General features: G+C 38.0%; 1 protein-coding gene and 1 pseudogene across 6 annotated transcripts in view; one reads left to right on the top strand and one right to left on the bottom strand.

The window, feature by feature from the left end:
• The window catches only part of CNTRL (centriolin), a 98,024-nt gene that overhangs the window by 40,073 nt on the left and 40,913 nt on the right, over positions 1–17,038 (top strand). For 4 of the 6 annotated variants that reach the window (XM_012458225.3, XM_012458226.3, XM_064378428.1 and 1 more), the window contains 4 exons: positions 3,728–3,881; positions 5,200–5,420; positions 12,575–12,751; positions 15,290–15,424. In XM_012458225.3, coding sequence (XP_012313648.2) covers positions 3,728–3,881; positions 5,200–5,420; positions 12,575–12,751; positions 15,290–15,424 — 687 coding nt within the window. Of the gene's footprint in view, positions 1–1,562; positions 1,745–3,727; positions 3,882–5,199; positions 5,421–12,574; positions 12,752–15,289; positions 15,425–17,038 lie in introns of those variants that run through there. The other 2 variants (XM_012458228.3, XM_012458227.3) reach the window with 2 other exon arrangements.
• Positions 7,748–10,074, bottom strand: LOC105721247 (melanoma inhibitory activity protein 2-like; annotated as a pseudogene).

Genomic DNA, 17,038 nt, shown 5'->3' with positions numbered 1-17,038 from the left:
TTGACAAGTTATTTAACTATTCCTTTAAACATTTAGTACAATATCGTATATATTTTTTGTGGGCCAGCTAATTTCAATAAAGGATAACCTTATCATCACAGATATAATGTCTTTTCTAACAAAAACCTAAAAATTGAAACCAAAGTATTAACATTGAAACCAAAAGTAGTCTTGATTGTTTGGGTATTTTAAGTGATGTGTAATGTGGTCAACAATAGCTTACTTTATCACATATATTTGTTCAATCTGCCACCCATGTAAGGCACCTGACGACATGAACTGTATCCTACTGGTATCTGTATCCCCAGGGACCAGCCCTGTATTTATGAATGTTTGCATTATGAATGTTTGCATCATGGAAGGGAGGAAGGAAGCAGCTTATAGACCAGATCCTACCCAAAACTCCTTTGCTTCCCCTTCCAGTTCTGTGATCCATGAGTCTAATTAGTAGCTGGAGTATGTGTTTGCTTTCATTAAATGACTGTGATATTTCTGGCAGACAGAGAGTTTATCACTGGATTTCTGTAGATAATTATATATAGAAAGGAGGTAAATAAGACATGGGAACCGCATCCAAGTTTTGAAATCAACCTGTGCAGTGGGGATGAAACAAACCAGATTTGAATTTCTTTTTTAATTTTATTAAAACTACTAATAGTTATTAAGTTTGCTGCCTTAGTCCCAGCATCAGAGGAGATCTCTTTTAAGTTCATCCAAAGGGAACATCTTCTGATTCACAAAGTTTCATATTGGCTAGTATTAGGCATCCCATTTTAGGCTACAAAATGTGAGTCTTTAAGCAGAAGAGAAATTATAAAGAGTGAGATGCCTGCATATTTTTCTATAGATATAGGTAGACTTTTATTTAATTAATTTTTGTGTAATCAGATGAAGTATCTTTCTGAATAGCCAATATAATTTAAAAGTAAAAGCTTAACTTTGATGAGATATGATAGAAAACAAACATATTAAGTGCCCACGATATGTCATACATTGTGCTGGGAATTGTCCATGTTTTGGCAAGGAACTTTATTTTATCACATCCATCCATTTTTCTTTCAATCTGCAGAGGATGAAAATGTGATATAGAAAGATTTAGTGATTTGCCCCCAAATCATCATTTTAGAAAGAGGTGGAGCCCTCACTTATGATACTACAGTGACTCTCTCCTCACAAAGGGATTAAAGGTTTAAAGAGATTATTTTAAAATTAGATCAGAACCAAACCTAGGCAAGTTTTCAGCGAATATAAGCATTTAACTAGGTTTCAAAAGGAAAGGGTGCCATTTAAAAATCACAGACTATTTTAGTTATAAAATTACTCATAGAAGCACAGATTATCACAGGAGCAAACATAATAAAGATTTGTATTACTTTTCTCTATTGGGAAATGCCCTATTGGAAGCAAAAGATAACTGTTCGCTAGAGGGAATGAGCTGTTGTAGTGATCTGTTGCAAAGTTTGGGCGTGATTGGCCCCCGGGAGCTTCCTGTGTTATGATTTAACTCTCGGAGGGTGGGGCCTGCCCGCAGAGGCTGCTGGTGATTGGATGGGCGGGGCCGCCGCTCACTCTTGGTCAAGAATGTGGTTTGAGGCTCTGCAAAGTTACAGAGGCTCCGAGGCGCTTGCAAAAATGTGGCTGTCAGAGAGGGAAGTGCACAGGAGTTTGAAGACAGCATTAGAAAGCGTTCCGCCCACAATTTCTCTGTTATCAACGGCTCAGTTTTAACAGGATGAATTTTAAGGTATGATCATTTTTTTCTCTCTCTGTACAAAGGACTTAAAAGGAGGAGGAGTCAGAGATGGAAGTTCCTGTTTTTACAATAACTCTTTTGTGAGCTCCACGGTGGTGTAAATTGCAGAATCTACTTTTGTTCTCATGTGTTTAATATACACCATCAGCATATTGAACCAAATTTTTGTCCTGTGTATAAAGGTTTCGGTGGAATTTTTAATGGTGAATTTTAAAGCTTTATTGATACAGATATGAGTGCAGTCTTCTAAGAAATTACTTCTTGAGCCATAACAATTTGAAATTTACTTAGAATGTAAGCTGTTACATGTAACTTTTCAGAAAGATTTCAAATGGGTATTTTGGGAGCATAGGGAAAAGAGTTTACAAAATCGCATAAAGTTTTACCAGTAGTAAATTTAAAACCTTCCAGTTAAGCTGCCACAGTCTTTTGTTCATCAGGAATGAAGAGACTTTTCTTTCTTGTATTTGGGGTAAGCAAATACGTAAAATTGAGAAATGTTCTTTTATAATCACATGGGTCTTAGACTTGAAATCATTGGTGTTCGTTTTTCTAACTGATACAGTTCCCTCTTTTGATAACTTTCTCTTCATTTATTGTTGTGTTCCTCTGATCCTGTGGGTGCAAACTTAAGAGTCATGAAGGAGTGAGGGGGAGGGCAGAGGTTCTCTGGGGAATTGTTTTGTCTCCATATGAACGGTTGCCTCAGGAAATGGGAAAGTCATTTGATGGAAATGAAATTCAGTTTTCTCATATTTAAAAGGAAGGGTTAGACTAGATGGTTGCCTCTTGATTTGCTTTCCCTAGCATACCTGAGAAATACAATCCACTCTTCAGTTAACAGTAGTTCCCTAATGCCATGACTTCAGGGTACCAGAGGGTGTGTGGGTGTGTGAAAGCTCTGTTTTCCACCATGGACAAGTGTAGTGGTAGAGAGGTATGCCTGGGTAGGGCCCTCCATTTTGAGATTCACCGGGCTAAGTGGCCTTTGAGGTCCCTCTCAGCTCTCAGTTTATTGAAAAGCAAAATGTTTGTATAAAAGATTCAAAGTAAATTTCAATTTCAAGTATTTTATCTATTTCATGCCTCTATTTTCTTCTAAGAAAACTTTTAAAAAATACATTTAATGTTTTTTAATTAAAAAGGCATTATCTACTAAAAAAGTTTTTTTAAATATAAAAATACTCATTACAAAAGGAAAAAATTCCCCGTGTAATCCTTCTACCCAGGTATAATTCTTGTTAACATTTTGGGATATAGTTTTTAAGTTTTTTTCTATAGATATATGCTATAACCAACTAACTTTGGAAACCTTTTTTAAAAGACACATTTCAGGCCAGTATGGGGGCTCACGCCTGTAATCCCAACACTTTGGGAGGCCAAGGCTGTCGGATCGCCTGAGATCAGGAGTTTGAGACCAGCCTGGCCAACATGGTGAAACCCCCATCTCTACTAAAAAAAACAAAACAAAGCAAAAAACAAAGAAACAAAAACCCAGGTGTGATGGTGTGTACCTGTAGTCCCAGCTACTCGGGAGACTGAGGCAGGAGAATCACTGGAACCTGGGAGATGAAGGTTGCAGTGAGTTCAGATCGTGCCGCTGCACTCCAGCCTGGGTGATGGAGTGAGACTCCATTTCAAAAAAAAAAAAGAAAGAAAAAGCGGCACAATCTCATGCAATGCAAGTAACACTGAACATGGCTACATTACCTACCTAGCTATGCCCTTGGAAAAATCACTTAACATCTCTGATCCTCAGTTTTCTCACCTGTAAAGTGGAAATGATTTCTACATCAAGTTATCCTGAAGTTTAAATGAAAACTACCCAGGTGAAAACAATATAGGGCCTGACACAAAATAGACGCAAATTATTTTATTTATTTTCTATTCTTTCTTTAAAAATGTTAAGGATTATTATTTTTAAAGGAGTTTAAGGAATTTGGGGTTTTGTTGATTTTTTTTTTTTTAATTCAGTCCCATATGAAGGCTCAAAAGAGGGGTAAAGAACAACAGCTTGACATTATGAACAAGCAGTACAAACAACTTGAAAGTCGTTTGGATGAGATACTTTCTAGAATTGCTAAGGAAACTGAAGAGATTAAGGACCTTGAAGAACAACTTACTGAAGGTGAGAATTTACATATGATTTAAGGTAAGTCAGTTTTTTACTAATAAAAGAAAGATGATAAAGATAAGCATTAATCCAGATATTAGCTTAATACAGTTTACCTGTTAGTGCTAATGTTTGATAGGGAAATATTTACAGGATACCCAAAAGTATTTAATACACTTTTAAAGTTTTGTTTTTGTTTTGTTGCGTTGACGTCTAGTAAGTCAGGTCATTCCAGTCAGTAGGCCAGAAGTCAATACATGATCATGATAAGCTCTGGCATGTGATTGTCTATGGCATAAAATCCATTCAGGAGCAAAGCACCCATTGGCATCAGGGAATTCAGTGTCTGATTATACGAAGAAAGAGTTTTAGGATCTACTTTTGCAATGAAGGTTTAAACTGTGACGTTTCCATAACAGTGGAAAAGGAAGACAATAGGCCATAGTGGTGAGAGCCTGGGCTCAGTGTAAAAAGGTCTCACTCCCTGTTTTGCTACTGTCAACTGTGTCACCTTGGACAAGTTGTTATTATCTCAATCATTAGTTGTTGGGAGAATTACATGAGATATATTCATAGTCCAGGAGTGGTGGCTCACACCCGTAATCCCAGCACTTTGGGAGGCTGAGGCAGGCATATCACTTGAGCCCAGGAGTTCGAGTCCAGTGCGGGCAACATGGCGAAACACTGTCTCTACAAATAAAGAAATAAATAAATAAGCCAGCCCTGGTGGCACACATGCCTGTGGTCCCAGCTGCTTGGGAGGCTGAGGTGGGAGGATCACCTGAGCTCAGGGAAGTTGAGGCTACAGTGAGCTGTGATTGTGCCATTGCACTCCAGCCTGGGTGACAGAGTGAAACCCTGTCTGAAAAAAAAAAAAAAGATAGTGTTCATAAAGTTCCTGGCACATAGTGTGTATCCAGTACTGCATATGGAAATGTGTGTGTGTTTTAAGTCTTCAGGTTACATGTTTATGTTGACAGTCTTGGATTCATCTTGTATACTGAGTGGTTTTGTTCTATGTATTTAGCAGCAAGAACTCGCAGTTTTGCTACGTATTTTTTTATTTTATTTTATTTGGAAATCAAACTCTTCACAGCATGAATGAGGCATTTTACAAATATTGCCCACAAAATATACTATTTTATTTTATACCTGCTTAATACTTCTGTACTATCTATAATAGGAAGAAAATTTAACATTATGTTTTGAAAAAGAAAAATGATGGGAAAGAATTGAAAGCTTAGAATTTCACTCTTGGGTAGTAACAAAGTGCTGAGGGGGCAATGCAGTACTTTAAAAAAATATATTGTTACCCTTTTTGCATCTTGCTTAGGCCAGATAGCAGCAAATGAAGCCCTGAAGAAGGAGTTAGAAGGTGTCATCAGTGGCTTGCAAGAATACCTGGGGACCATTAAAGGCCAGGCAACTCAGGCCCAGAATGAATGCAGGAAGCTACGGGATGAGAAAGAGGCATTGTTGCAGAAATTGACAGAAGTCACGCAGGAGAGAGACCAACTGGAAATAGTTGCCATGGATGCAGAAAATATGAGGAAGGTATGATTTTTTTTTTTCCTGCCATTTTCCTTAGCTTCCGAAGTAGATAATGTCCAAATTAAGTTAGTTGGAGGAGTTAACAGTACAGGTTTCTTTTTGTTGTTATTTGTTTGGTTGGGTTTTTTTTGATACAGAGTCTGTCTTTCACCCAAGCTGGAGTGCAATGGCGAAATCTCAGCTTACTGCAACCTCCGCCCCCTGGGTTCAAGCGATTCTCCTGCCTCAGCCTCCTGAGTACTGGGATTACAGGCGTGTGCCACCATGCCCGGCTATTTTTGTATTTTTGGTAGAGACAGGGTTTCACCATGTTGGTCAGGCTGGTCTCAAACTCCTGACCTCGTGATCTGCCAGCCTTGGCCTCCCAAAGTGCTGGGATTACAGGCGTGAGCCATCGTGCCTGGCCAACAGTACATTTTTAAGTGGGAAAAAGTATTAGTGGCTATATGGTGATTTTTTTCTTTTAAAAGTTGGTTTTTTTCTTCTTCTTTAGCTGTGATACATTTAGAATTATTATTTTTTCTTTGCTCAGAAAAGGAAGATTATTTAAGCTGTATTTCTATCCCTGAAAGGTATTATTGCTAAATAACTCTAAAGAATATGAAATTGTAGTTATTACAAATACTGTATTAAATGTTCATGTTTTATTTGTGCTGCAAAATTGAGCACAGAATGGTTTTTCTTATTCTTTTTGTTACTAGATAATTTTAACATTATTTTATAGCTAACAAGGCAAACATAATGTTTTAAATTATACCCTTATGAACCTGATTTGTTGCCCATTTATTTGAAGATTTCTCTTGCTCTATTTTAGTTGTTTGGAACAAATGTTATCATACATGAGAACTGCAGATTCCCAAACTCCTTGCTCAGTAGGGCTGGGTCCAGAAATTGAATTAATATATTTTAATATTATGAAATTTCTCAGGTATATAAAAAAATCACAAATATTTAACATCATGTACTTACAACCCAGCTTAACCAATTAAACATTATAGATATATTTGAAATCCTCTGTCTACTCCCTTCCAGAAGTAACAAAGTTCTGAATATGGTTATTATTTCCCTGTACCTCTATTCTTTTATTATATATGTAAACATCCATAAGCAATATATAGTATTTTCCATGATTTTAAGACTTATACAAAATGTATCATAGTGTACATATCTGGCCACTTTCTTTCTTTCTTCATGTTTATGTTTTTGAAAATTATGCACTCTGATAGATGTAGTTCTACATTGTTCATTTTTACTGATAGATGTACCATCCTGCTTTATGTACATGCCACAAATTTATTATTTATTTGTTCCCTTTTGGGGGGGCATTTAGGTGATTTCCAGGCTTATGCTATTACAAACAATGCTGAGTATAACATTCTTGTACACATCTTGAACACATGGGGACTATGCTCAGAAGCAGGACTGTGGGTCAGAAAGTATGTCCATCCTTAATTAAGTTCAGTAGATATTGTCAAATTACTTTTCATAGTGAGTTTTTCAGTTTCTACTCCCACCAGCAATGTGGGAGCTACCATTCTGCCACATCTTTGCCAACCCTGTAATGTTGTCCAACTTTTTTTTTTTGAGCTATGGTTTCACTCTTGTTGCCCAGTCTGGAGTGCAGTGGTGCAATCTTGGCTCACCACAACCTCTGCCTCCTGGATTCAAGCAATTCTCCTGCCTCAGCCTCCTGAGTAGCTGGGATTACAGGCATACACCACCACACCTGGCTAATATTTTTGTATTTTTTTAGTAGAGACGGGGTTTCAGCGTGTTGGTCAGGCTGGTCTTGAACTCCCGACCTCAGGTGATCTACCCGCCTTGGCCTCCCAAAGTGCTGGGATTATAGGCGTGAGCCACCGCGCCCAGCCCCAACTTTTTTTAAATAGAAAAACTAGCTGATTTTATTATTATCAATGCCAAATAAGTCTTTAAATCAACTAGAATTAATTTAATTTAATTAAGTATAAAGTTACTTTCACATTTATCTACAACCACAGTAGATACAGTTCTTGGCATAAAGACATAGCTTTTAGAATTTAGAGCCTCCCTACCTGCAAGGTTACATATATGAAACTCCCACTATTGTTTATATAATAGTGGATTAATCAAATTAAAATAGTTACGCTATCTAGAATAAAAGAAAAAGGAAATAATTTACTCATAAGATTGATATTTAAATCACCTTTGTTTACACAATACTGTCCTGAGAATTAATTCCATTAAGCTTCAGTCTGAGCAAAAATGTAATCACTTATGTAACAGTGGTAGTTACTTTAAACTGAAAATGAGATACTTCAAAATTACTTTTGAAGAGAGCAAAAATATTGTCAGGTTTCTTGCTGTGGTTCTGGATGTTCAGTAGCAGGCTCATTTGAAGGTGGAATCAACTCTGAAGGAAACTCACTTCTATCTTCAGAATATGGGCGTGTGAGGAAAAAATCCAGGTATTGAGGGAAGGTAAGGGGGAAGACCCCTCAGTGGATAGACATTTCTCATTGCAAATGGAACATGTGGTGGACCTGGGAAATCCCTTGGTGGAAAATAATCTCAAGAAGCTCCAAACATGGTTCCTGGAGGAGGTGGGGGGAAAGGAGGCCCTCTTCTCATGAATGGGCCCCTTGTATCCACTGGAAACAATGGATCTCTGATTGGAGCAAGAGGTGGAAGAACAAAGCCAGGACGAGTTGCTTCATTTTCATCAGGGAGAGATGAATCCGGCACATTTAAATTACCAAGATCATCTTTGGTATCATTTCTACTGGATTCCATTTCTGAAGGCATTGACTCATCCATTTTATCCAAAGAAGGCATATTAAAACTTCTGAGTTCTGCTGGTCCAGACAGTCTACCAGAATTAGAATAAAATCTGTCTGTGGAGGAATTGCTGAATCAGGATGTAATTGTCCTGTTGGAGGAAACATCATCCTATGGTCCTGTTCCCACGGAGGTGACAGGGACCCAGTGTCAGAAGGAACCCTATGAGGATCAGTTAACTTATCACAGCTTGATTCTCCTCTTTCATTGGTAATGTGATGATCCAGAGGGCCCCTGGGCCTCTTGAGCCTCTTCCTCCTCACACTGGAAGCAAAAGTAGGATAAGAGTCTGAGTGAACCCTCCAACAAAGTTAGAGGAGAGAGAAAAGCTCTCGTTTCAGATGAAGGCCGACCCAATGGTGAGGGACTGTATGGAGAATGCTCTCTGCCAAATGCTGTATTTGGAACATCAAGTGCCTAAGGATCTTTTTCTAAAAGTTCAAATTTAAACTCTGTTTTAATTGTTGTCTGTTGTGAACATTTTCTTTTTTTTAAATCATTGAGGTTTCTTTCAGCAGTCTAAGCTACCAACCAATTATCATGTGCTTTTTTTCTCATGGGAAATAATCTTCCCTTGATAAAAATGAATAGTTTTCTCCAATTCTTCAAGATCTTTGGCTAACTTTCTATAGGTCTGCAGCTCTTTAGTGGCATAGTTGATCTTTTGTCTGCTTTAGAAAGTTTCTCTTCTTTTTCTAACCAGGAATTTTTCTCTACTGTTAATTTCCTGTAGAGTTTAATTTCATTTTCTTGATATAATTCAGTCGTTACTTTAAGTTTCTGTTGAAGCTTCTGTTCTCACTTTCAAAATGTGTTTTCTGACTGCAAAGATGCTTGTTCATTCTGAAGATTTTTTAATATCCTCTCTAAGCTCTTCCTTTGTTTTATCAACTTCAGATAACTGAATATAAATTTGATTTCTTTCTCCTTCTAAGGTTTTTAAAGACGCATTTAAATTAGCAGCATGAATCAGTTTCTTCAAAGCTCCTTTTGGAGGATTATCTAAGCACCATTTTCCAATTCACTGTTCATTTCTAATTCCAAGTTACCATCATCCATTGTCTTCTCCAAGCATAGCAGCCCAATCTTTCATCTTCAGCAAGTGTTCAGTCAGTCTTGATGTTATTTTCTTTATCATTTAGAACTTGTTCTCCGTGTACTTTGGAGTCTTCAAACGCTATTTTCTGTTTATTAAGTTCACTCATTTGTTCTTTCCATACTTTAGCTTCTTGCAAAAGCTGTTTCTGGCTTTCCTGAAGTTGAGAATTTTCATTCAAAGCATCTTTTATTGCTATCTTCAGTCGTTCTTCATTCATTTGAAATATCTTGAAGGTCATTTTGTCTTCACCTACTTGTGATTTGAGGGATTTTGACTCATCTTCTTTAGACTGTATCCTTTTTGAAATATCCGCCATCAATTCATCTTGTTCAGAATGTTTAGATTTCTCTTTTTTTAAAATTCTTTTTCTAGACAGAATATTTTGTCTCAAGTTCAGAATTGGACATGTTCAGCTTTTTACAGGTTGCCTCCAAACTTTGTGCTTCTGTTGCTTCCTTCTCAAAGCTGGCATCCTTTAAAAACAACTCTACTTCATAGGCTTCATACTCTTTTTGAACAAGGCTAAAATTTTCAAGTAGTTACATTTTTCTTCAATTAGTCCAGAAACGGTTGCAGCAAGCTTTTTCTCTCTTCCCACATAAAGCCAACTCTTAACCAATCTAAAACTTATCCCCACACACACAAAAAGAGAACAGCAAATCCAACAACAGCTGCACATATCACCAATTCCCGTGGAAAACCATAAGGATTAGAATCTGGTCTCATACTTTCAGGCAGTGCTGCCACAACCCTGCATAGCTCCTCCAGAACCAGCCCCAAGTACTGCTGAGGGGTAGCCGCAGGCTCCTGCAGAACAGGACTACCTGCTGCAGTAACCCCAGCCTGTCAGGGCCACAGTAAGCGGCAGAGAACGGGCAGCCTTGGGCTGGGAACCCAAATCTGCACCCAACCGGAGCGGACCACTGCAGAGCCCACGCTACCCACCCTATCAGTCCCGTTGTTACACTTTACATCCTGAGGCAGCGTAGGTCCGAGCCTGACCTGCACAAGTCTGCATCACACCCTCCCTCTGTTTGGTTTCAGCCACACGGCCACGCAGAGAGGTGGTGAGGCAGGGACCCAACTTTTTTTTTTTTTTTCAGATGGAGTTTTGCTCTTTTTGCCCAGGTTAGAGTGCAATGGTACGATCTCGGCTCACTGCAACCTCCACCTCCCAGGTTCAAGCAGTTCTCCTGCCGCAGCTCTCAAAGTGGCTGGGATTACAGGCATGTGCCACCACGCTGGACTAGTTTTTTGTGTTTTTAGTAGAGATGGGTTTTCTCCATGTTGGTCAGGCTGGTCTTGAACTCCTGACCTCAGGTGATCCGCCCACCTCGGCCTCCCAAACTGCTGGGATTACAGGCGTGAACCACCGCACCTGGCCCCAACTTTTTTTTTTTTGAAAACTTTTATTTTGAAATAACTTCAAACTTGCAGGAAAGTGGCAAGAGAAATATAAATAACTCACATTTGCTTTTCACCCAGAGTCACCAATTACTATTTTAACACATTTGCTTTATCTCATCATAAATAATTTTTACATGATTTTATATACATTTTATACAGATTTTTTCCTGAACCATTTGAAAATCAGTTGTAGTCATCATGCTCCTTTGCTCCTAAATATTTCATTATATATTTCCTAAGAACAAGGATATTTTCTAACATAAACACAAAATAATTATCAAATTTAGGAAATTCAGTATTTTATCAGCCTTCGTGTTTGCCAGTGCTGAGTTTTAAAGGTCTTCTTTCCATCTTTCTATTTTGAAGTTGTTTACAGTTACAAGACAGTTGAAAGAATGGTTTGGTGAACATCTGTGAACCCTCTTAGATTCAATAAATATTTCAATTTATTTATTTCCTCTTTCTCATAGACACATACTTTTTTCCCCTGCTCATTAGAAAGTTGCATATATCATAACATCATCCCTTCAACATACATCTCTTTAAGAGCATTTTCCTTCGTCGCTACAGTAGTATTATTATACCTAAGAAAATTGACAGTAATTCCCTAATGTCCTCTAATCTCTGAACCATATTCATATTTTTCTCGATTGTCTCAAGAATGTGTGCATGTGTGTGTGTGTAAAATCCAGGATGGCATTCCGTAGATTGTCCCATGTTCTGGGTTTGACTGATTGTTTCCTCCTGGTTTGTTTAACTTGTATCTCTATGCTCTATGTAAAATAGTATCTTAAGCTAACTGAATTTTCTCCTGATTACTGGAGAGGCTAATCACCTTTCATTTCCTGTTGAGGTTTCCTTTTCAGTGAATTCCTTATTCATACTCTTTGCCTATTTTTCTGTTGAATTGTGTGCCTTTTCTTAAAGATTTGTAGGAATTCTTTATATATCCTGGATAATAATCTTTGGTTGTTTATATGTAGTATCTACATTTTAAACAAGCAACCCAAATGATTCAGTTGCCCAGTTGTTTTTGGACAGCTCTTTTGTAGAAGCTCTCATCATCATAGGATTCTCTTCTTTAATCTATAATAGTTTGATCCCAAGTAAATAGATGAAAGCTGTAATGTTTGATCACAAAACACAGATGGACTAAAATGAATCAGAACCATGGTATGCTAATAAATACGTGTGCATATTCTTGTTAGCACTCATTTAAGGTATTCTTATCATCCTTGATATTAGAGAGTGTCAGTCCCATTTTGTTTTTCTGATAAATGAACATGCTATGGTTTAATAGAAAGAGTATAGGCTTTGGAGTCAGATATCTGCATTTATATCCTGACTATCCTTTTTCTAGCTACACCAGCCCAATGCAATTTACTTAGATGTTCATTCTGTAGTTCCTCATCTGTAAAACTGGAAGTTGCCATACACAGTTATTGTGAAGATAGAATGAAATAATGAATATGAAAACATTTTGTCCAACGTCAGATGAAAAATAGGCTTTAAATCTTCTCTTCTTTTTTTGCTTCCTTTCTCTTTTTCCCTCCTTATGTTTTTAGACTCACAAGTATCACAGAACTGGTCCCTTTGAAAAATAGTATGTTGGTAGCTTACCAACTTTCCTGATTACATTTAGCCAGGATTTTGTTTTCCAGTCAGGATGTACACAGCCTGAGGCTTCATCATATTGCTTCTGACAACTTTGTGGCAGGCAGCAATAGCTGGCCAGCATTTGGTTTACAGTGCTCAAGTTCCTTATAATGCCTTGCAGATGCTTCTTAAGCAGCACAGTGAGGGTTCCATAGTTAAACCCACTGAATCCTTCTAGGAGCTTGCAGAGCTAGAAACTGCCCTCCAGGAGCAGCATGAAGTGAATGCATCTTTGCAGCAGACCCAGGGAGATCTCAGTGCCTATGAAGCTGAGCTAGAGGCTCGGCTAAACCTAAGGGATGCTGAAGCCAACCAGCTCAAGGAAGAGTTGGAAAAAGTAACAAGACTTACCCAGGTAAGTAGGAGCATGAAGCCAATGAGAAACTAAGTACCCTGTGCCTTAAGATACCAGCCTTCCTTTATTTGTGTCTTAATTTAAGATTAAGCATTTTAATACAGTATATGTGGAGTGATGAGAAAGTCACAATTTTGGAGTCAGACATTCTGAGTGCTAATACTACCCCTGTGTGAACATGGGCAAATCAGTTCATAGCTCTGAGCCTCCCAGCCTGTTCCTCCTCTGTAAAATGGCTTATGGGGAGAATAAATGAGATAATGGACTTGAAAGCACCTGGCAGTTGATACTTAATGTATGCTAGTTTTTCCTTCTTAGAATAGGTTTAAGAGACCTCTTTTAGGTTGATGGTAAGTTGTAGTTTGCTGTCTCCTTTTAGGGTTAGTTGAAAGATCCACTAGTTAAAATTATACTTGCAAATTACAGAAAACATATCCAATAAATATTTATTGATTGACCATTGAGGGCCAGGTGCTGTGGATTCTCTAGGAAAAGCACAGACATGGTCACCATCCTATGGAGCTGACAGGTGGAACAGGTGTGGGAAAAAGAAAGGGACAGGATTCTTTGGCCAAGGAGGAAGTAGTCAGAGAAGACCACCCTATAGAAATGATGTTTCAGCTGATGGCTGATGGATGAGTAGGATTTGGCCATGCAGAGGGGACAGAGTGAAAAGGGGTAAAGTTAAGATATGTGTATTCTAGGCAGAGCAGTAAGGAGAGAGAGCATATAGTAAATTTGAAGTGCTGAAAGTATACCTCCAGGATGCCAGGAGCAGGGAGAGGAGTGGGGAAAGAGAATGAGAGGTAAAGGCAGAGAGGCAGTCAGAGCCCAGTTGTAATATATTCTTTATCAGATTAAAAATACAATTTATTAGCCAGATGGGCTGCATCTTCTTTCAGGAAGCCCACCTTAACCTTCCTTTCTGCCTGCTGAAAATCTGGGTTCAGGACTCTACCTGTTTTCCTATAACCTGTACACAATAAAGCTGTTTGTCATGCGTATGATGATCATCTGTTTAGATGATCCTAGATGATCTGTTTGTTTTACCCCAGCTAGACTCAGAGCTCAGTCAATACTCAGATTATATCTGTTTGTTTCTGCTTTTACAGTGCCTGGCACATGAGAAGCATCAGTATGTGCTTATTTGATGAAAACGAAATAAGATATTTTGAATCTCAGGAATGCATGTAAAAAATAATTCATTATGATTAGAAAAGGAACTAGAAATATATCTGGTTTATTATAGTAATGTATATTCCTTATGAGATATCAAATCGTCACTTGACAGTTGTCAGGATTATATTTCTCAGGAGTACCAAGTTTTGTAGAACTATAGTTGACAAGATCAGAGTCTCAGAAAACAGGAGGTTTTGGGAAAACAATTGAAATAACAGTAAATATTTTTAAATAATAGTAAATATAATTTCTAGATGGTGTTTTCCTTAATAAATCTCCTCTTTTCAAGCCAGCGTGTACTAGCTTGAAATACATTGTTCTTTGTACTTTCCTTGTCTTTTATTTTTCTCTCATAAGTCTTGACAAAAATATTATAAGAGCCTGGCCTTTTCACCGATTCACTTGGTGTTGAAAGGGACATTCACCCTCCCTCAGCACCAAGACTGCCAGGATTGGTCTTCAAACCACACATTGAGAATATGAAGCATAACAGATCTTCTGTCTCTGATCTGAAGATCTACAGATATTTGATTGGTAAACTTTAGTTATATGAATTCATTTGTGATGCTTGATAAATACAGATTCCTTGGTCTCACCCTAGAGATTCTCATCTAAAAAATCTGAGATGGAGTTTAAGTATCTGCATTTTTAACAAGCATAACTAGTGTTGATACAGTTTTTTGTTGTTGGTGGTTTGTTTTTGGTTTTTTTTGAGATGGAGTTTTGCTCTTGTTGCCCAGGCTGGAGTGCAATGGCGCGATCTCGCTCACTACAATCTCCGCCTCTTGGGTTCAAGTGATTCTTCTGCTTCAGCCTCCCGAGTAGTTGGGATTACAGGCATGCACCACCATGCTCGGCTAATTTTTTATTTTTAGTAGAGACAAGGTTTCTCCATGTTGGTCAGGCTGGTCTTGAACTCCTGACCTCAGGTGATCCGCCTGCCTTGGCCTCTCAAAGTGCTGGGATTACAGGCGTGAGCCACCGCTCCCTGCTGATACAGTTTTTTTGAGGACCACAGTTTGAGAAATACTGGTTTAAGGGAAAGGAGAGCAATAATTATTGGATCACTTGCAGAGAGCTTTTAAAGGTAGGTGCTTTGGCCCACCCTTGAAGATCCTGATTTGGTGTAATTGAGCTGAGCTGATTCTGATACTTAATCCTTCTTAAATGTTACTAATAGTTTAAGGATTGTGTGAAAAAATTATCTTTGGTTTTTAAATTTGGGAGTACAAACATAAAATTGAGTTGTAAAACTATAGCTAGTAAGGGATTTTGTGTATATGTAAATTTATTTTGCCTTTTAAAATCACAAATTATTGCTATTTTATACTTTCATGTCATTGCTTCTTATGGTGACAGTTAGAACAGTCAGCCCTTAAAGCAGAACTTGAGAAGGAAAGGCAAGCCCTGAAGAATGGTCTTGGAAAAGCCCAGTTCTCAGAAGAAAAGGAGCAAGAGAACAGTGAGCTGCATGCGAAACTTAAACACCTGCAGGTAGAGATTTGTTGCTTTAGAACACATTCTTACACAGAACACCCAAAGATGATGATATCTTTAGTCAGGCACTTAGCAGCCTGCTCTAACATGTAGTAAGCAACTTGAATTACTAGAAAAAAAGGAATTCTGGGAGGAGCAGCACCATAGCCCCTGTTCTCTTGTGACCATGGTTTTAAGATTATTATTTGTGAATCTCCTTTTGTTTTTATGATGGTGCAAAGAGATAGAGGCAGTATCAGTAGTAAACGATATGCCGTGTAAACTCATGGGCAAAAGCAGTATCTTGCATTTCTTCTAAAAACAGATTTGTCACCAGATCAAACTAAAATGATCAGATTGGTGCATTCCTCTTCCACTGAAATATCTTTGTAATTACCCAGGAATTTAACTAGAGTGAGTTGCAGTGGGATTTCTTATCTGTAAACAGTTTTCACAGTCCTCAAAGGTTGCTATTAAAAATATAACCACTTTTTGTGGGAATGTGTGACAATATTTTTATAACTGTTCTCACAGTAATCTGCTGAACAAACTGCAGGAAAAACAGGTGGATAAGATTTTTCAGATAATTAAACTCTCAAAGAAGACAGATGTCTGAACAAACAAGTACCTGAATCAATACTCAGGTCTCCATATCTGTGAGGTCAGGGGCCGCTTGACTAGCTGAGATGGTAGCTGTTATCACCAGAAATAAAAGGGCAGAGTTTATGTGGCTCGGAGGAAGGGTTCCAAAAAAAACCACACAGGGGGATTTGAGAGAAATAAGACAAAGCTCACCCAAATTTTCTCATCTTCTAACATTTCAGATATTCCTCGAAGTTTAAGGAAATCTAATAACCTGTAATTTAATTTTTACTGCTCTCAGTTCCACTTCTGAAGCAAGTATCATAAAAGATATACATGTTTTCCATTACTGTTTGAAGTGTGTGTGCGTTGGTTCTTGAGTTATCATTTTCCATTTTTAGTATAGAAGTTTTCATATAATCACAAAAACAGAGAGAATAGCTTATGACCCTTTATTTACCCATTTCGCAACCTAAATAGTTGTCAACATCCATTGTTACATTTTGTCCATCTCTTTTGTAGCTGGAATATTTTAAAGAAAAATGTCATACATCTTTCTTTACCCACCAATACTTCAGCATATATCTCTTACAGAAAAGGACTAACATATGTTCTTTGGGGGCCTTCTCCTCCAAAGTAGAAAGTGAAGTCAGCTTTCTAGAATGCTGACCTGTGTTGTGGGACTACTTTAGTTAGAACTAGATTCTTTGGTTACTTGGCCAACTAACCTCCTGAGTACAAGTTAAACCCACTCTACATTTCTTTGTCAGAAAACATTTAGTTGCATTGAACCAAAACCTACTCACACGAGCTCAAGAAAGGAGACAGCTTGCTAGGAACCAGAGCTGCTCTATCAGCCTTTCATGTTGAAATAGGGGCTCTCTCATTTCTCTTTTTCCATCTCTCCGAGCATTGTATGTGGCCCAGTGTAGACCCCACCCCTGAGTTGACATATTTTTGGGTCCAGCATTTATACAGCCTTGCTATACTGAATCTTGCTTCAAATTATGGAGAGAATGAGAACCTGTTTTCTGGCTAGATGATGTATTG

Source organism: Aotus nancymaae, unplaced genomic scaffold (genome assembly GCF_030222135.1).
Source record: "Aotus nancymaae isolate 86718 unplaced genomic scaffold, 86718_ANA_hifiasm-v0.15.2.pri h1tg000003l, whole genome shotgun sequence".
In the NCBI taxonomy this organism is placed as follows: domain Eukaryota; kingdom Metazoa; phylum Chordata; class Mammalia; order Primates; family Aotidae; genus Aotus; species Aotus nancymaae.
Note: the sequence above shows the minus strand (reverse complement) of the source record. Positions and strands in the feature narration are given on the sequence as shown.